Below are 21015 nucleotides of genomic sequence, written 5' to 3' on the forward strand. Positions count from 1 at the left end.
CCAGATAGCCTCGATTGGCTCTTGAAAATCCCCTTATAGGGCAGGAGGGAAGAAAGCATTTTGCCCTTCCCAAGAACCTTCACAGAGGCTGTGCATCCTGCCAGAGACCAGCTCTGACAGTCACTGCTGCACACTAATCCAATCTCATGCTGTCTCTCTCCTGGAGATCGCTTTCAGTTCTCAGCTGCCTGGGTGATGTGAGCCCTGGTGAGCCCCACAGCACGGCTGGCAGCGTGATGCGGGGAGCAGCCCGGCTCATTCACTCGCTTGCTGTCTCCCAGCAGGGAGCTCATGGCTGCTGGATTCAGAGGGACGTTTCTGACACATCTCAGGCAAGAGCTCGATGGCACTGTTAATAGAGCATGGCTGTCTCATTTGTAGGCTCTATTCATCTGACAGCTGAGAATTATCGGTACTGATGCTTCACTCCCTCTCTCTTTTTCTCTAAGCTAGTGATTTGTCTATGTTATGGGTAGGCAAGCTTGACAAAACATTACACATTAGCAGCTGAGACGGTGTTTGAAATGGGAAAATTGCTAGCAAACTGCTCCATTAGAGACCAAGTAACAAATTCTTTCTTTCCTTCATTGAAAGAGAGATAGTTAAGGTCCAAATTAATACAACTGTCTCCCCCACTCTGCAGGGGAAATCATTCTTCAAGACAAATGGCTTCGTCACCCCTGGGAGCTGAGCTGGCTCTGCAAGGCTGCCTTAGGGAGAGCTTTTAACCTTTGTGTTTTGCCATCCTGGGTGTGAGCAGTACAGGCGCCAGCTGAGGAGGTGATGAAAAGATTTGCACCTCAGTGAACTCTGAGATGGGTTAGCATGGGAATTTGAGTGCTTATTCTTTGCTCTGGGATCATTTGTCATATCTAACTGCATAGTTTCCTATTTTTTTGTTTTTTTTTTTCTCCGATGTTTACTTTTTGCTCTTATTGCTGCAAAGTTATTCAGGAAGAGTGAGAAGAAGGAGGACTTTATCCTGTCTAGCGTCGTGTTGTTACAAGAAAAATGTATCTGAATCCATTGGATCCTCATACTCTCCAATCTCTGATAACATATTAGAGAGGGGAAAGGAAATTGTTCTTGTCCTTTGATGTTGTTGTCGAAGGCAATAAAATAAAGCTTCAAGAGGCAGACAGCACTGCTGTATGTCAGGAGGGGGGAGATATGCTTCAGTTCATCCAAATGATGCAGCTGGCAGCAGGCGACAGGCACAGTGAAATGGGTAACTGAAAGGAGGAACAAAAGCCCCTGAGAGGTTTGAACATGGCCAATTTATTTTATCAGCCTTGTGAATTCAACTTGTGTAGCCTTTTAAATGGATCTTATTATGAAATACCAGAGGAAAATTGAGCAAAATTTTATTGAGTTGTAAGAAATCTTTAATGTGGCAGACAATAGTTCAGATGATCAAAGTTTACTCTTTTAGGATTTCATCTCATGTACAGAGTTCTCAAATGTATTGTAAAACTAATTTATAGAGTATTCCAGCGATGCACAAAATAAATCATCTCGTTCCTTTGCACTAGTGCAGGTTGTTTTATAGTGTGTCAGTGCTTCACGGGATGCACGGACAGACCATGAAAGAAACAGTTTTCTGAGGCCATGTTTGGGTATAGCAGCTTCTAGTTCAGCTGCATTTTGTTCCCAGGGTGGAATCACTCGAGAACAAGGGCTGGTGAGAAAGGTTCAGCCTGCCATACCACTTGTTGCTTCTGTGTGAGCATCTGCAAACTGCAGGCACAGTGCACCAAGCAGAAACACCATGTGTAGCCTTCAGTCCTTCTTTGACAAAGAGCTTCGTACAGTAGGAACAGGTGAGGTGTTTAGGTGGCAGTGCAGCAGCAGATGACAGCAGCCTTGTTCATCTCTTGGCCACTGCTGCAGATGTTCTAGGAAAGGGCAGTGCAGGTTGTGCTGTGGAGCAGCCCTTTCGTATTCCTCTCTGCCTTCTCCAGAAATTGGTCGTATCACTCAAAGTCTGCGCTACTCCAATTTTGTTTTTTTTTTGCGCTCTGTGGGGTTATTTTGTGTGGATTTACACTTCTGAGTGACTGAAATGTCCTTGGAATTTGAAGCAGTTATAAAACCAGGCCGTATTTCCCTCCTGGTGGTGTGTTTGGGTCGTACCATGAGGACAGCTCTGTGCCTGTGTGCCATTCCCATTCATACAGCAAGGAGCTGGGCAAGCGGGCCCTGCTTTGTTCCTAGAAGTGTCTGCTTAGAAACATTTGGGCGGAGTTACGGAGCTGGCAAGCTGACAAAAAGCCTTTATGGGAAGAGTGTACCGCTAATTCTGGTGACAAACACCCAACAATAGCAGTGTGCTGAGCGTGCAGCAATCTGCATGCACTGCGGGCTGGCCGGGAACGATGCCCGTTATATTTAGAGCAAGGGAGGGAAATCTCAGATGCTAATTCAAATCACAAAACAAGGAAGAGAACTAACTCCGATTGCAGCCTTTAAAATAGACTACTACAGAAATGAAAAGGTCTGTGCAAATTGGCTGTACAAATATCTCAATGTTTATGGCTTAAATAGCTTCTCAAAGCGTAACCGAGCTGGCAAAATACTGTGTTTTCAAGGGAATTTTTTGCCTGTTGAAAGCACAGATCAACAGAAGGATATGCTGTGCGGTAGAGGGTTGATGGGCTGTATTCCTTTTCTCTGACCTCTTCCATAGTCCTTAAAAACCTTCGTTCAGTTCTGCCTGTAGCTCATTTTACCTCTGTTCCTGGTCTTTAATTTTTTCCTCCCTTCTGCACTGCTGCAGCAACCCTAAATAACTCCAGTGGCTCCTTCCTTCACTCCACTGTCTTCATATTTCAATTCTTAAGCATTTCCAACCACAGATTTCTGCTATTGTAACTCTTTCTTTATATCACATTTTTGAAGAGAAAAAAAACAACAACAGCAACACAACTTTTGAATAATAAGAACTAGGTAAAATCAAAGCATGCTTTCTATTCCTGCTGCATTTGCATGATTTTAACTGCCACGGACATCTGAATTTGTTGTAAGGGGGGTCTTGTTTTACATTTGTAATTGAGATGCATATTTAGGGTTCATGTGAGGAGAAAGCAGTCCTTCTTGCAGGTATTTGGGGATCTTGCTTCTGAGAAGGCACAGAAATGAATCACGTTAATGGTTACTGCATGCAGTATCTTAATGCTGCTCACTTTTTGTTATTGGTACAAGCATTTATGCTACTTTATAAAGAATGTTTCTTTCAAAACAGAGCTCAGAAATGAAAACAGCAGCATATTCACTTAGTCTGGACCATATTTTATAACAATTTCGATATTCGTTAGTGAAAATTGAAGCATGGAGTCCTTTCTCCTCTGTTTTAAATAGATTTCCCCTCCCCCAAAGATAAGGAAAAAAGTTAAAAATCTGAATTTATATTGCAGTGGTTTCCACACTGTTCTGCAGTAGTATTATTAATGCAAGTGTTGGATACGGGGCGGAACTTTGGCGTGTTCCCACAGATTGTTGCTCCTGAGTCACTCAGCTGGTATTATTAATCTGCTCATTAAGCTGTCACAAAATAGCATCGCTTTCGGTTTGGTTACCTGCTATGTGCAGTGAGGGAAAGCATCTGTATTTTCTACCTTAATTTTGACTAAGTAGTCATACAGTATACCTAGGATTTTTTTAAAGTAATCCCTTGTGCTTTAAAGAAGCAATTTCTACAGCTTTTTTTTCGTTTGTTTAAATACAAACTTAATGTAATCAACGAGATGAATTTCTTTTCTAAGCATTTTTTTTTCAGCATTTTTTCCACTTAGGGCTTTCAAAAGAAAATCTATTTCATGTATAAACCTCTATGAAATAATTGTGTATTTGTGCAAAACAAACAAACAAAAACCCAACAGTTTTAATGTTTACTGTTATTCCACTCCTGTAATTGTGTATATAACACGTATATTTCTTTGTTTGTTTTCAGCCGTTTGGAACAAAACCTCATCAAAATCATTCCCCCTGGAGCTTTTACCCAGTACAAGAAACTTAAGAGAATGTAAGTCCTAATAATAAGGCCAAAATGCAAGAGCAATTTTGAATCTTCTAGCTTCACGTTTTGCAGTGTTATTTTAGAAACATATTGGCAATTTCTATGTTGAAATCACTGGGGATTGCACAAATCATCTCTTCATAGTGTGTGCAACAACAGGATTAGATTTAGGATGACTACCAGTGCATGAAATCCTTTATAATGGTTAAATTCCCTTTCAAAGGATGTGAGCTAATTAGTTAGTCTGTTCAAACGAATCTGCTTACTCAGAAAAAGTATTAAATTCTGTATTTTTGTCTTACTCATTCTGGTTTTTGTTCACAGCACTCCGTTGTGTTGACCCCTGTTACAGCAGGAGTAAATGTTCCTGCAGAGTAGTTAGGAATATTTATATTGCATTCAATTGCTTGATTACAGGAAAACAAGCCTAGTGGAGCTCACTTTCTCAATTTCTCAATCACTGGTGAATACACAGACAATTCCTTCCTGATTAGCTCTTGTGTTGTCTCTGTGGATTTAACAATAAATTTTACAAAGTTTGATTTGTAGCAGCAATGCATACAAGCTGGTCGGTCCCCTGGTTTGTCTTGCTTTATGAGAGACGTTGTGACAGCAGAACTGTGATTCAGACAATGATGAAAAATGTTACTCCTGCCTCGCCATCTTATCAGGATGTTGATGGGTACCACTGGACCAGAAGTTGTCCAGACTTTGTATTCAGTGCTAAGACTGCTTAAAAATGGTACCTCTTACAGCTGTTGTTTTCTACTGTGTACAGTGCTTTCTGGAATTAAGAAACTGTCAGCTGACTTGACAAAATGCTACTGAATCATCAGAATGTTAATGCTTTTGGAATCTGAAATGTGCTGTACCGTTGGATTTGAGAGTGAAATTACTGTTTGCTGGTCCAGAGTTATCAAGTTGCTAAAGCTGAAGAGCTGTAAATATGGATCTTAATATTTAACTGGTCAAATCATCAATCTTGCAGAGTCTCTGTTCTAATGTCTCACTTTCAATATAGCTGTATGTATTTTTAAAGAAGTACTGTATTAGATAGCGAGATAGTAATTTCATTGAAAAATGACAGATCCCTTTCAGTGACCTAACTTGTAACTTTTTCATGATTAAAGGCACTAGTTGAGTTCTTTCTGAGGTATAACTAATTTTAGATTTTGGCAGTGTTTTACTATCCTTTCATTTTTCATGATTGAGAATTGATATGAGACTTAACAAAAAAAAAAGTTCTGTAACTTGACTAACTCCTCCAACCCAGTGTGGCAGTTATTAGGTGAAATGATTAATATTAGAATTTCAGAGCAGAATTCCATTAGCAAGTTGTGTTAACAGCTTTCTGGAGTATTACTGGCATCATCACTGGGATCTGAACTCACATAATGAGTTATCCTTCCAAATGATCTGTGTCAAAGCTTAATTAACATGTGGCTGTTTCGTGGAGGACCTAGGGATAGTTAGGCTGCAGAATGTCCCATCATGAACATGATGATTTGAAATTTGGTTATCAACCTGTCTCCTTATTAAAGTTTTTTGTTTTATTTATTTATTTTTTTTTGCTACTGGACAGTGAGGCTTTAGACCAGCAGTTATTGTTACATGAAGTTTAAAACAATTTGTCCAATGATTTGAAGAGATAATTGGCATTATCTTTAACATAAGGTATATTAAGATATATCTTGTCAAGAAATTATCTCTTAAAAGACAAGTATTATCCATTCTTTCCCATAAAGGTAATACCAAGACATTCCTAATAGCACTGAAGTCTCCATTCTTGCATGGTCACACTGTCATTTCAGTGTGTGGTGTAACACATGAAGATTATTCATTTTGTTAATTGATGCCCTATCCTGGGTACAAATGAAGAACTTTGTTATTCTTCTTACTATAGATATTACAAATAATATTTTCATAGAACTCAAGGGATAATATTAGCACAATATCATGAATCATATTATTTTGTTCTACTCCTTCTGGTGGGCACATATGGTGGAATGCTAAGGATACAGACTGCTCATTTGCAGTGCTCTCAGTATTTTGATTTACTATTTCCTGCAAGATGATGCTATTTCCTTTTCTTAAATAATTAGATGACTGGTACTGTTTTTTAGGTAGGAACCACTTTAATCTTTAAATGACTTAATATCAGTAGGTTGGGATGATACCAGAAGATGTATGTAGATTAGTTCAACTTTGTATTTGCATCTAGCTACATTCAGTTACTTAGAATGTCTCTTCAAGAGCTTCCAGTGTGACAGAGTGCTTGGTTTTTGGCAAAAGAGCTTAAAATGCTTTGTGTGACCTGGAATTCCCCTAATTACCCACATTTTGTCAAACAGTAGATTATGTTAAGCTAAATGTAACTGCTTCAGAAGGCAGACTAGACACTTGTAGGATTCAAATGTGCAGTTGAATTATACAATCCAGAATGATGGTCCCCCTGATTTTGAGGAGAATGTTACAACTCATTGCTTGCTCTTCAATCACTCAGGGGCTCTAGAAGAGTATGGGGGGGCTTGAACAAGGTACATCCCATTTGTTTCAAGGAAAAGCAGTGATATCTTCACCCATACATGCCTTTTTTAATATATTTATGTATTAACAGTTGTGCTAATATCATTCTTTAATCATTTCCTTGCATTATGTGTTTGCTTTTCTGAGGTTTCTAGTACAAGTTTGTAGCATAATGCTGAGTTAAGTGCATATCAACACTTTGAAAGATGTGGATGTACCTCTTTAGCTCTAGTGCTTGTAATGGCATTTCATGTTTTCAAATTCATTTTACTACATCTGAGCAGCAAACACATTGAGATTTGACATTCTTCTCAGTAGCTCTGTGATGTTGATACTTTTTTGAAGCAGCTTTTAAAAACTAAACCACACATGACATGGGTTTTTACTGAGTACTCTTGTCAGATGAGAATAGCCCAGTTTCAATGTTAGAGATTTTCAGGTTATCTCTAATAATGCTAGTCAACAAAGAGAGTGTTCGTTCACTAATAGTTTTGCATTTGGCTGCATCTAAAAATAGATGTTTTGTTTCTAAACCTTTCACAGTAAAGACATTTAAGCCAATGTCTTTGCCATGCAGTCAAATGTTATATATACTGTGACTCACAGGTGCACTTTATTCCCTACTGCAAAGTCATCAGCAGTTTATGTATCCAACTGGTAACTGGGCACTGCCACCCGCTGCCACCCTCCAAGGTGTGTTAAGCAGCCCTTTGAAAGCAGACAGTCTCTACTGTGCTGTCAGAGCTGCAGGGAAATGCGTGTGTGGTGACTAATGTATTCCCTGCCTGGGTGGAATCCTGATAAGTTTATTATATTTCCAGCCAAAGAGCCACAGTTCCACTGAGTGATTCAGCAATACCCTAAACTATGGAAATGAGCCCTATGAGACCTAAATTGACTTAATAGGTTAGAGAAACCCTTATCTCTTTGTCTTGATGTAAATCAAGCACAAAATAAGATGATTTTGTCGGACAGCAGCAGACCAAAGGAAGAGAGCAAAAATGCAATGACATAATTGAATCCCTTTGTCTCAGTCAAATCAGAAGGAGATGGAGCCTCCTCTTCCAACAGCAGTAGATCCTGGCTCTAATGGAAAGGAAATAATGTGTCTAATTATCTTCTAATGCTGATTGTAGTGCATCTGCATGAAGTGGTAAGTTTCATCACTCAGCATGGCATTTATGCACGTTCAGGCACCATTCGTTACATGCTCATTAGCATCTGGACATGGGGAGAGAGAAAGCATGGAAATGCTGAAATGTAGCAAGTCAATAAAATAGTGCCGAAATACTTGTTTCCAGTACTTGATTCCCCTTTTCAGATTCTCTGTTCAGCAAGCTGATTTCATTCCCTTCTAGCAAATCCTATTGTGATCCCCAATAAACAGCACAAATTCATACCAGACTTGTGCTTGTGAATTATAAGACAAAAAGCAGCAAGCACTAGAGATTTTAAAAAAGACAGAAAACTAAATATACCTCTTTTCACTGTCATAAACTTGGCTTCTGTGAGTTGAGCCAAGAAACAAGAAACCTTCACTGAATGCTGTCTTTGTAGGCAGAATGCTGTGACAGAAAACACTGGTAGGTTGCGTAACAGTTATTCGTTGACCCAAAGAACTAAAGAAAATCCTGCTTTATGCAGCTAGATTTGAAAACAGTTCATTAAAATTGTATCCAACAGAATTTATACCTCATGGCATGTGTAGAATAGAAAGCATATTTATTTTCTGATTCCTGACTTTCAAATAGTGTTTATTGAGGATCTATCCAGGGTTGTTAGCATCTGCCCTGGCAGAAGTTAGAGTAGAGATGTATAGGCTGAAAGGCTGCATTACTCCAGCTTCAGCCATCATTTAAATTATTTGATACTGCTGATAAAAGTTGATATGAACTATCATTGAATGCAACAAAGCGGCTGAAAGTTATGCCCTTAGCTAAGCACCAGGTTGAACTGATTGACAGCGTGATTGGCTTGCAGTGACAGCCATAGTAAGGCTCCCATATCTGAGCATCTGTAAATTTGGCACCACATATGAAGAAAGGGTATTGCAGCCTATAATTGGCTGATATATACATGGTTGGTTGTGATTAAGATTGAAGGTTGGTTGGTGTTTTTTTTCAATCAAGAAACACGCTTTCCCTAGCAAATGACAGCATTGTATGACTGAATTCCACACACAGCATAGCTAAAGTATTGGAGAAATCTCACTGAGGTTCCCAAATGGATTCTGCACCAGTAGAGTGTAAGGCTTTAGAGGTCTGTGATTTCCATTCAGATACTCAAATCTTTTCCCTTCCATCTGAAAACTCGGTGCAGATCTGCCATTGCTGTGTCAATCCTCTTACCTACTGCACCAGATGAAGGTCCTAGCAGAATTTTACGCTGCTTGTTTTCTCCAGGCCATTAGAAAACAAGCATAACTGGTACAAAGCTAAACTGTGACACTGTCACCTCCTCTGGGATCAGGAGGGGGGGGTAATCTGTTTCCCATTCCTTCTCCCATAAGTAGCAAACTGAGTTTGGTGCAGGAAAAGTCCTACATCACAAGAATTTTGTCACCTTACTAATCACCAATATTGGTAGGGGTACACCGAGACTAACCCTTAGTGTAATTTCCTAGGCTTTAGATGGGAATTTATTTTAACTATACTACATTTCTCATATTTATAAGGATGCTCATCTCTACACCCCAATTACCACAAAGTTTTTTTCTGTAGCCAAATCCTATCTTGCTGCTTCAGAAGCCATTCCCCAGTGCCTGCACCACGTAGACAACATTAATCCCACCTTCTTCATTACTGTGTGTCCTGACAGCACTTTCTAATCACTTCAGAACATTTCCTCACTTTATCTATGATGTCACTTAAAATCCAAATATGGTCTGCTTACTATTATTAAGTTACCCTTCCAAGCCAATGTTTAAACATACAGGCCATCTTAGAGCTTTAGCATAGGCTGCCCCTCGTGCTTGAGGGACGCCTTGCACAGTCACAGTGCCACATCTACTATTAAAAGTTCTGAAGATGTTTTATAAACAGTTAATATTCAGTGGGCCACTGCGCTGTTGTTACTGTTAAAAGCTTCTCATAAAATTCTTTGTTTCAATGCCCATAACCTGATAGGCCCTACCTACAGGAGAGTTGCAGTGTGTTGAAGTTTCAGCCTGTCGTACAGCTGATGGTTTTTGTTCATTGCTGGAATTTTCCTGTCTGTGTCCCTGCATTCTGTAATTCCTCCGAGGTACTATCATGTTTTAGTTGCATTTCTGTATCAAGCATCTTCTTCCAAAACATTACAATTATGTAAATATTCAAGCTAAAATATTTTCATCCCATTCCATTTTACAAATATTCTTTTAATCTTTCCTTCTTTTTACAGAGACATCAGCAAGAATCAGATATCTGACATTGCACCAGATGCCTTCAAAGGCTTGAAATCTCTCATTTCATTGTAAGTAGAAAATAGAACTGAAGTAGTATTTGTGGAGAGTATGTATGTAAGAGAAACAATAATGTGCTGTCTGGGAGAAGTTGTGTTTCTGTGTGCAAGTGCCAGCTTGCATGAAGCATCTAATCTTTTGTAAATGAAAAATTGATCACAAAGGATAGGAGGTCATGAAGGCTAGAAAAAGAAATGGTTTACACATCTCTAAGAAGTGTATTTATTTATAAAATATAGTTGGACACCTCCAAAGTTATATACTTGTTCACTTCTTCAAAGCCCATGCATTACTTCATCTGCTGTACATGTGTACCTGCAGGCTAATCCATACCCTCACCTCATCATGGCACACAAAAGCCATCATAGCTTAAATGTTTTTGATGGTATCAATCAGGGTAGATCAGGGGCCGATGCTTCCGTACCAAAGTTCTATGTTGTACAAAACTGAGGTCTGAGCTTTTGTGGGGGTTTTTTCTGTGTTTTATTTTTGTTGTAGTTTCTTCAAACTAGCTAGGGAAGAAGCTGAGCTCTTAGCAAAAACTTCACATTTCTTAGCTATAATTACTACATTATTAAGCTGGAAAGGGACTAAAATACTACTTTAATCAGAAACTAAGATGAAGGTAGGATTCTTGACAAGCACTCATTTCTGTTTATAGAACACAGAAACTGCTTGTAAGACCAAGCTGATTTCAAAGTATTTCGACCTAGCTATTCACCTCACTGCTAAAACAATGGAACTTTTTGTTGGTAAAAGAGAGCTTAAAAAAGTTCAGAAGCTGCACTAGGAGAATGAACTGGAATGGAGTATTGGAAAGAGACCTGAGTTGAGACAAGAGAATAAGCTCAACTGTGCCAATATTTACTTGCATTAAAGACAGTTTAGAAACATTTAACTCATTAATATTCATGTCCTATAGCTTCATTTTTAAGGCTGTAGTTTATTCCCAAAAGCTGCCATAGTTCTATCCTCTGAATGCTCTATAATTCTAACAACCTATAAAACTTGTTTTCTAGATCTAATATTAGAAGGCTATTCAGTACTAAATTTGTGTTGCAAGGAAATTTTGAGGCAGAATGCAGAAGGATGGGTGTTTCATTGTGCCCTGAATCCAGCTGGGAAAATGCCAGAAATATATATTAAGTGTTGCTAGCCTTTGTTGAATAGTTAGAGCACTGTTATTCAACCTACTGTGGAAATGGCCAAATCCCTCAGTGCTGTCTGGAAATGATTCACTAAGAGAATGATATTTACTGAACACTACAGTTTTGGCATCACGTGATACTGCTGATGCTGCAGTGCTACAGCTTTCTGGGCTTGGCAAAGCTGGCTCGAGTAAACTAGGCAGGCAAGAGGCTTCCACTGGGGCTGACTTCCCAACTCAGAAATGTTTCAGATTTAGCTACAAATACTTCAGATACCCCTCCAGGAGTGGGAGGAGTGACAGGAGTGGGACAGAACACATTGGATGCAAGAGAGATGAAGTGAGAATATAAACAGGGCAGGAAGTTCTAGTGGTATGACTTGCACAAAGATGCAAGTGAAGTGATTCTGTATTCTCTGACCAGTCACCCAAAACTGTGTTTTCAGTAAATCAGGCCAAACTGGCTTAAGTATGTTTATATCCAAGTGGATGGAATAGACTTTATGCTTGCCACTGGTTTTGCTTTCTTTTGAAAGGCTTTGCTCTTGCTGTTCATTGCAAGTAGGTCTTACAGATGCTTTGCCTGCGGCTGACAGGCAAGAGATAGTTTAGTTCCCTTGTCTTTCACACAGACCTCTGCCAGGTTCTTCTCTCCTGGTCACTGTTCTCGTTGTTCTCAGATTACTGCTCTGCTGATGTGCAGTATCTGGCTTTTCTGTCTTAGCCCTTCTCCGAACAAGAGGATGTAGTTTTATTTTCATCTGACCTCTAATACAGCCACCAGTTCAGTTCTGTCAACCACAAGAAGACAAGTGCAAGAGCAGATGACTTCTTTGAAGTGCCAGCCCTCCCAGTGAAAATGCCAAAGGGGAAAGAACAGGGATGTAGAAATGAAGTAAGACAGTTTGCTAACTAGTGTTTTCTCTTTTAAATGGCTGGTTTTGTGCCTGAGGCCCCACTAACCTGACTCAGCTGCATGCCCTAAAGGAACACTGCTCTGCATACAATGCTGCCGCTCAGCTGAGAGAAACTTTTTTATTTTTTGTGTATAGAAGCCAGCTGTGATTGGTGGCATACATTTTAATGAGACACCGTTGAGGTTTAACCCATGCACAAAGCAGCTGGATTTTTCAGTTTGCTGAGTTAATGCAGTAGTAAAGGAGTGGGAAGTATGAAAGCGCAAATGAAAATAATCAACTTTGTTTCCATTAAAAATGAAGTAGTGCTGTACTTCCCAAAATCCATGCTTTTTTTTTTTACCCTTAGCTTCCAGATTGCATGCAATTGCATTACTCCCTAGGGGTCCAAGAGAGTGAAAGTGCTCATCTGGAAGACAGCCAACATTGTTAGCCTAGCTGGCTAGTGGAGGCCTATGTGTAGTGAGTTGCTGCTCTACTTTCTTCTGAAGTTAACCTGGGTTAGTAATTGTTTCTAAGAGTACTCTGCCTACCTAGGTAGAGATGGAAGAAAAAAACATGCATTATAGTTTTAAAACACAGGAATGTTTCTTACATTATTAGAAGTGATTTCCTCTAAAAATACGTGTAACTTAAATCTTTTAGAACTGCTTAGTGACCCACATTCTAGCAGATCGTAAGTTTTTCTTTTAAATCCATGTATTTTTTCTATCAGGAAATCCATCAGTGGGAGTCAAGCAGGTCACAAAAAGTTAACATTCCGAAAAAGCCATTTCTACCCTGGATTTTCTCTGCACTTAGCTAAAGAAAGGCAAACTTGCTCTCATAAGGATTCAGGGCCTCTTCATTCCATGCACAGAGGACAAAAAATTATTTTCTCCCCATCCATTTTTCTGTAGGGTGTAGAAAAAGTTATACTACATGACTTCTGTGGTAGCTGTTAGACAAGTATCCTGTTTGTACCAAAGTCTGCGCTCCTGAAAAACTGAAAGTGTTTTTGTGTCTCAAAGAGAAGATATGAGGATACACTGAAGGCTGTAAAGAAGGCTGAAAGCTGTAGCAATACTGTGGTGTTTGGGACCCCGTGAAGTATCCCCAAGAAAAAAATAAGCAGTTAGAAAGAGTACACAGCAGGGACGTGAGTGAACAGTGGTAATGTAGCCTCAGCTTTTGTGTTCTGGCACACATGTTCTTGCTATCTAATACTCCTTTCCACAGAAACGTGGAAGCAAATAGTACACTTGCACTGAGAAGCACAGCAGAATTGGTCAATTGCAAAAGACTGCAATATCTTAATTGTAAGCAAAAGTTTGAGAAATGCTCTATTTGTAATGTCTTGCATTTACAAGTTACATAGGCTGAATTCATTCTGCTGGAGTTGAAGTGGTTAATAACTCAGTGCAGAACGTGGAGCTGGGTTATGAATAGTTTCATGTTTCAAGATTGCTGCATGGACTTTCTGAAGTAAATTAATTTTTCATTTAATCAAATCAAAATCAGTTTGTAATATTGGCAAGAGAATTGTTTCAGCATTTGTTTATTGTTAATAGTGTCAGAGATAAATGTTATTCTCAGGTCAGTAAACTTCCCACAAGAGTACATTTGGAAGGCTGTATCGAAACTATCAGGACAGTTTTTTTAAGCTGTGAATGAATACATTTCAGACTTATGTAGAGAGTGAGTTCCTCTGCTTTCATTCATGAACTGAATTAAGCCTGTAAACAGTTGAATAGCTTAGAGGAACCTAGGCACAAAGATGAGGGACCGCTTAGGCTGTGGCACAGCAGCCCCGTTCTGACCATCATCTCCCGGCTGATGTATGCTGTGTCATTCCCAGTGATTTGAAATCTGCAGTAAAGCACTGTCTATTGCACTAACTGCCAAACTTACTTTAAGGTAACAAATTGCTTTGGATAGCTTTACTGTGATTTATTTAGCCTAACTTGTTATGAAGACGAATGAAATAATGCCGGGAAAAAAAAGTCACGTCTAAGTTTCTATCAGATATTAGGAATTTATTGCTGGTTTTACCTCTATCAATTCCTTCTCTTTTGAAAACTTGAATTCTTACTGAGCCTGTGCCATTGTATGCAGCTTGGGAAATATAATTCTTCCTAGCAAGAATTGTTTTCACAATCTGAAGGAAAGTTAAAAGCATTTTGAGGACTGAAAAAGACGTTGCATAAAGTGAAAATCTGACACTTCAGTAAGAATGTCTGAGCCAAGCCAAAATAAAGGAACGGTTAGCTGGAAACCAGATGGCCTAGAATGAGGGATTCTGTCTCAGGCTTTCATACCCCAAAACAGCTCCAACTCAAATCCCAGGGAAAAATCTCAGGATTCTGGGATCTGACTTACCAAGTAGCTGTGTTGCAACTGCGCTTGCAAGTAAGATATGCCAAAGAACTGTAAAATAAGGACGACACAGCAATTTCTGTTTCAGGCACTTCGAAGTAGGTATGGTAAACTTCAGTGCATGTGAAAGGCAGCGTGTTTGTAGAGTCAGCAAATTCCTTAATTTTGAAATTGTCCAGGAGGTCAGAATGTCTCGAGACTGTGAACAATCACTGGAGCTTTCACATTTCCAGTGCTGCTGAAGGGCTCTGCCTTGCCAGATACTTTCTCACCAAGTTGACACACTTGTTGCTAGGCATGAGATAGTGCTCCCAGTGCATCATCCTTTGTCTGATGCTTCCCAGACTTTTAGATGAAGTTATGCAGTGACTGCTTAATCTTTTAGATTAGAGCATCAGCTGGATTAACCTGCAAAATTTGAAGTTTAGTTGTAACCAGTAATTGTTCATTTGGTAATTAATAGTATCTTGGAATAGATACACTTTATATGGCATATAAAAGTGGAATAACAGTATCAGGCTGAAAAATTATAATGACTTGTTATGACTTTATATATTTATGTCATTTTCTACTGCAGATTTGTGATAAATCTATAAGGGGGAATGGGTGAGGTTTTGTAAAATGCAGTAGGAGTTGCACTTGGCTTCTGAGGAAACACTCATCTGCCATCACAATTTCCCAACAAATCTTAATCTCCTCTCTTTTTCTCCGGTATAAAAAATTAACTCTCTGTCCAGCTGCAGCTGAAATTGTTGTGGAGGAGCTCTCAGGGATGATAAACTCCCACAGATTCTATCCAAGTAGGCAGCTGAGGGAGGAAAAGTATTTGTGTGATGCTGGGGGAAAGCGGGGCATGTTTGGGCACTACAGATTGCACATGGGAACTCAAGCATCATAACTTCACACACAGAACTGCACGTTAATTTAATGAGGGATAAAATAAAGGTTTATAAGTCATTCCTTTTTCCAGTTCTTTTAGTTGAAAGCAACTAGTTGAGTCAGGAAAAAAAAAAAAAATTGTCCTATTTTTAGAGCACTTTTTGTAAAAAGCTGAATATACCTGGATTTTCAGCAAACACTCCCTCTTCAGCTAAACATGGGGGTGCTTCTGGGCATCTGCAGTGCAGCCAGGGGCTGTGCATTGCGTGCAGTGTCCTTGCCACTGCTAGGAAGGTTGATGGCGGCCCCAAAACTGCTGCAGGTTGTTTGCCAATCCGCCAGGTGCTTCTGAAGAATAGCAGCTTGTGGTTCTTGGCCACGCTGGAAGCATTTAGCTGTGAACTGACAAACTGATGCTCTTCATGCTGCTGAGAATCTGGCCCCTCCTGTCTCAGCTGCACCTATGCCATAGCAGGAACCTGCTGATGGTAGAAGAGCCACAAAAACTGGGAAATGTTTGCTTCAATTAAAAATACCATGAACAATCCCTTATTCTAGGCATTCTGGGATGAGCTATACCTGTGTGTGGAAAACACAAGAATAATCCCTATGCATTGGCAAGCCTAGCATTGTGACTGTTTTCTTCCTTCATGCTGGTTTCCATCATTGTAATGGAGGCTGTCATGCGTAGTGAGAAAAGGAAAAAAGGAACCCTAATAAAAACTGGTCTCTTCATTTATTTTGGCTTATTTTATATTTATATTTATATATATAATATCTTTATTTTATACTTTCAAAATAAGCATTGTGAATAGAGAATCAGAGTATATCAGGCTTATTATACTGAAGTGTACATCTTCTCCACCTGACAGTAGATGGCATTTATCAGACCTGTGGCTCATTTGGTTTCCCACCAAAGTTGAGGAGCACAGAACAAACATTTTAGTAATTATTTTAACATTCTAATAAATGTCATTTTGATTCAATGAATTGTCTGCTGGTAGCAGTTAGTAAGCTGTTTTTCTGGTATGTATTAATGTTATTAGTTAATTAAACATATTTTTGGTTTAAATTTCTGATGCTAGGGAATAGAATATGTTTCTATACCGGACTTGTACAGTAGCTGGTAAACCTATGTGTCCTGCAAAATACAATGAAAATACAAGAGGGATGCAAGTGAAGATGCATAACACTGTAGGCAGAGGTCTAAAATTTGTAGTCTACTAAAATTTAGTGAAAGAATTGGAGATGTAAATGAAGTTTACTGGCTGGCGAGTTCCTAACTATATGGCCTTCTCCTTATTTCCCATGTTGTTTTGTTTGAAGTTCTGTTGTGTTTTTTTTTCTCTCCTTCTCTACCTCCACCCTTCCCAATGCCGCTGTCCAAAAGCACTGCCGAGTTTTTCTGTGAGGTGAGCAGACAGGGCAGAGAGGGCAGTGCAGACTCTAATGGGATGCCCACAGACTGGCCATTCTTTTCGGTAGGTGGGTACTATTCAGGGTGCTGCAGGTGATGCATCCAGAACAAAAGCATCTTGAATCAAGAACCTGACAGTTATTCGTATCCGTGGGTATGTTTTCCTATCATAGAAAAAAACAAGAGCTCTGAGGAGAGCGAAAGTTTCTGTGTTTTCTGTTAGAGTGAATGGAAATAAGTAACTCAAGAACTGAAATGCAAGGTCTGTGCATCTCCTCTGTAGGACCGTTTGACTTCAGCTCTGGCACAGCAGGCAGACAATGGCATTAGCTAATTTGGCTCTCTGTATTGCTGAACATGAATATGAATTTGAGACAAGTGCCTGAGCTCTCATACTGACTTTTGTTTAGCTGTTAATTTGTTCGAATGCTAATCTGCCACAAGCACATAAGCCCAATTACGTTTGAAAATTCTTATTTTCCTTTCATGGCTTCTAAAAGTGAAGCTTTGTTTTGTTTTAGAGATGATTTTAATGAGCTTTATTTTGTTCAAAATAACAAAGAAGCTGTATAAACACATGCAAGGTTTCAAATTCAGTGGAACACAGCATTGTGACCACCTGACTTTTAAATAAGTAAATGAAAAATTACTTTAACCAGAGTCATTCTTTGGTGTTTGTACTTAGTAGTACCACAACTAACAACTGTACTAGCTGCAAATACTCTAGACCTTTATTTCACGTCTTTACTGCTTCTGCAGCCAAAATAACCCTTAGTCTGGAATGGATATTTTTTTTCCTTTTGTCCACATACATCTGTAAGGCTTGGCTTCTGAACTCTTTCCTGTATTCTACAGTATTATGCATTGCTATTATGCATTGCTGATCAGCATTGGTTATCCTGCTGCTTCACAAAGATAAGATGATAATCTCGCTTCAGAAAGTTTAGATGATAATGTTCATCTAAACTTTGTATATAGACGAAGCACTTGCTAAAAAAAATACTGTTCACTAGATTCTGTAGACATTAAGCTCATATTTTGACTGTAAAAAATCTATTTGCAAATGAAATTAGGGAAGAAATAGGAAAAAAAAAATAGTGGGCATTCATTGCTCACCAAAAATTCACTGTATCAGCACATTAAAAGCCAGCTTCTTGATTCTGCAGTATATGAATAGAAATTACTGGATTAGATGATCTTAGAGGTTATCTGCAACCTTAATGATTCCATGATTTGTTTAGAGAAAATGCAATGCTGTGATCATTAATTCCTTGAGTGGAAGTTCAGTTCCTTCTAAACTACAAAAGTCATGAAAAATGAAGTTTCAAGTTCAGAATTTCATATCTGAGTTGTATGGTTTTATTTATATTCATTTTATTTAGGCTCAGAAGTGATCTAGGAATTCTCCAACTCAGAGTAGACATTCTTCCAGTGACCGATGAACAGTAAATTGAAGTGGCCATACTCTGGGCAGGCTGGAGAGTAATGTAAATGGCCTGTCGTGCAAAGTGTTTGTTTTTCAGTGTGTTCAACACACCATAATATTTTAAGTGTTGAAAGTCAGAATAATCCAGGATTTGAGCCAGCGTCCGAGCCTCACGTAGCTGCTTGATTCATTGCTTGCGTGTTGCTGCACATTAAAAAGTTTGGGAATGAACCGTTGCAGTGACACGAGCAGCACAGCTTGGCATGAACCGGTTTGTAACCATTTATTGCATCCAGTGCAGAGCCCGCAAATAACATAAATCTTGTTTTCCTCAATTTGATGCCTACTAAAATGGTCAAGGGGTAACATTCAGAGGGAGCCTGGAGCTCTTCCCTGTTCCTGTGGCTCTTATGAACTCGTTACTCACCTTCTCGTCTGGGCAAATTTTATCAACTTACAAAAATTTCGTGAGAAAGTGCTTTAAGAAGTTTGAAGTCCTGTTTTATGATTTTGTTCTGATCCCTATGTAGGGTATGGTATTGTAATGGTGGTTTTGTGTGGGGGGGGTTTTTTTAGTTCTGATGATAATATGTCTTCAGTTTTTCAATAAAAAAGGAAATATTTTTATTATTGAAATGAATCATAAATATGAGAGCATATATTTATAGTTGAAAAAATGAAGGCTTATACAGTGCCTTTTACTTGTGTGTTTAATCTTCATTGTTGGTTTTTTTTTTGTACCTAAACTGTACCTAAATTACTTCAGCGTTTCCAAAATATATGACTATTCCCAGTTCAGACTTTTCCTTTATTTATTATTTTTGTATATATTAGCCAGTTGAAACTGTAATAGCAGCTGGTGAAGCTGTAACATTTTATCCACCAATGTCTGTGTCACATTTCTTGGCAATTATTATATCTGGAGAGGGTCAATTATGTGAAGTTTTATCTGCAACTAGCTTCTGCTTTTAAATTCACTATCTCTGAGCAGAATTCTAGGTCTTTGATTCCTGCAATGTGCTTTTCAATGGTTAAAATACTTAAAAAGGGTGAAAAAAACCTTGACAGAATGAAAAATATTTTAGATACACTTTCTGGATAATGTCCAGTTTCTACATTAGAAATGCTTTCCAACACCAGACGAAGCCTGAATCACAACGACTCATTGGATACCGTGTGCTCTCTGAAAAGAAAATGAGATCAGTAGTTAAATGAAATGCCCACAGATCCTGGGCATGGTACACAAGATCAATAAAGATGATAATGCAGAGATGTGGGAGGACACTAAACTGGTCTGTTATTTAAGATTTATTTTGCCTTCCCGTATCTTTCAGAGTGCTCTATGGAAACAAGATCACAGAGATTCCCCAGGGCCTTTTTGATGATCTTGTGTCTCTGCAGCTGCTGTAAGTATGATCTTTTCCTCTTCTTTATTTTACAGACTAACTAGATTTACTGATTTTTCGGCTTCTAACATTAACATAATCACCTTTTCCATTGAAAAGTCACTGGGACGTGCTAGTCTGTTGTTTCTGTGTCGGGCAAAAGGAAGGCAAGGATTGAAAAAAGAAAGGTAATATGCCAACAGTTTTATAGCACAGTGCAAGTCACAGATTATAACAGACATAGAAGATTTAAGTGTGAGGAGGAAATGAGAGCCTCAGCAAAGTCCAAGAAAGGAAATTTGGTCAGTGGCTGATGTGAGGGCGGAGGTGCCATCTGATTGTTTTTACGCTTTTAGCATTTGTGGTTGAGTGTCTAGATCCTTCAGGACTACTGTGTTGCAAGTACCTGCACATGCAAGCAAAATTGCATATGAAAGACCTTATTGTTATCAGCCATGCTCAGTATTTTATTCTTACTGCACCAAGTGTGGCTTAGTTGTAAGAGAAATCATTTCAGACTCAATTGTATATTCAAGTATTTTATGCCGTGTGTGATTTAATACATTGTTATAATCAGGGGTATAACGTGTACTCGTCAGTATTTATTAATGTGGCATAAAGAATTTCCTAAGCCAAATGTGAAATTCCGAATTGCACGCACTCATCTCCATCATCACACTGGAATCCATAACTCTTTCAGAGAGGGGAGTCAGCTGCTATTGCAGCCAGTCAGTAGAGGGAGCAGATGTGAAGTGAGTTTAACTTCCATGCATTCCTAATATCATCATGGATGATGCTCTCAGAGAAGGTGATATATAAAACTAAGTGATTCTGGCTTATAACACATGTACCCCCACCACCCTCCAATATTAAATGGCATAAAATATAAAATAAAAAACCATAGCATTTATTATATATGTTAATTCTTTCTGCCTTAACTAGAAATTTTGTGAATGTTTGTGAAGCAGAGGATTATTCTGATGTGTCATTTAGCCATAAGATTTTATTTGCTGACATGGGCCACCTTGTTCTAGAGAAAGACGAGCAAAAGCACACGTGGTTTGGTTACGACAAACCCTTGAGCTGCAGTGGTGGCAAGCTGTCCATCTTCTGTAGACAGCCAATGATTTTGTCTCAGCCCGTTACGCATATACTTTTTCTGGCCTCTCCTTTCTTCTTTCCTGGCCCATATCTCACCATTCTGTTGCTACTGCAGTGCCCTCATGATCAGCCTCTGCACTAGAAGCAAGACTGCATATCTGGGAGGGGGATAGTTTAACAGGCATGAGAACAGTAAGCATGGAAGTGACTGGGTGCGTGTTGGTATGTCTGGCATGTTTGTTGCTGTTAGACTTGCGTTGTGTTTGGTACAGTGGGGATGCTGCAGGCAGAAGGAAAGCTAAAAATTTATTCACTGTTTTGAGCTCTGAGAAGGAAACCATTAAAAAAAATTAATTCTGATATAACTCTTCTGGTTTCCCCCCGTCCAAAAGTATGTTGTCATTG

At 39.0% G+C, this 21015-nt stretch overlaps 1 protein-coding gene across 3 annotated transcripts in view; it reads left to right on the plus strand.

Moving 5' to 3' along the window:
- SLIT3 (slit guidance ligand 3) overlaps positions 1-21015 on the plus strand; it is a 472709-nt gene that overhangs the window by 321135 nt on the left and 130559 nt on the right. For all 3 annotated transcript variants that reach the window (XM_042880662.1, XM_042880663.1, XM_042880664.1), the window contains exons 11-13: positions 3950-4021; positions 9923-9994; positions 19459-19530. In XM_042880662.1, the coding sequence (XP_042736596.1) occupies positions 3950-4021; positions 9923-9994; positions 19459-19530 (216 nt within the window). The remainder of the gene's footprint in view (positions 1-3949; positions 4022-9922; positions 9995-19458; positions 19531-21015) is intronic.

Source organism: Lagopus leucura, unplaced genomic scaffold, assembly GCF_019238085.1.
Source record: "Lagopus leucura isolate 7727_CA_CO unplaced genomic scaffold, USGS_WTPT01 Super-Scaffold_100027, whole genome shotgun sequence".
Lineage (NCBI taxonomy): Eukaryota > Metazoa > Chordata > Aves > Galliformes > Phasianidae > Lagopus > Lagopus leucura.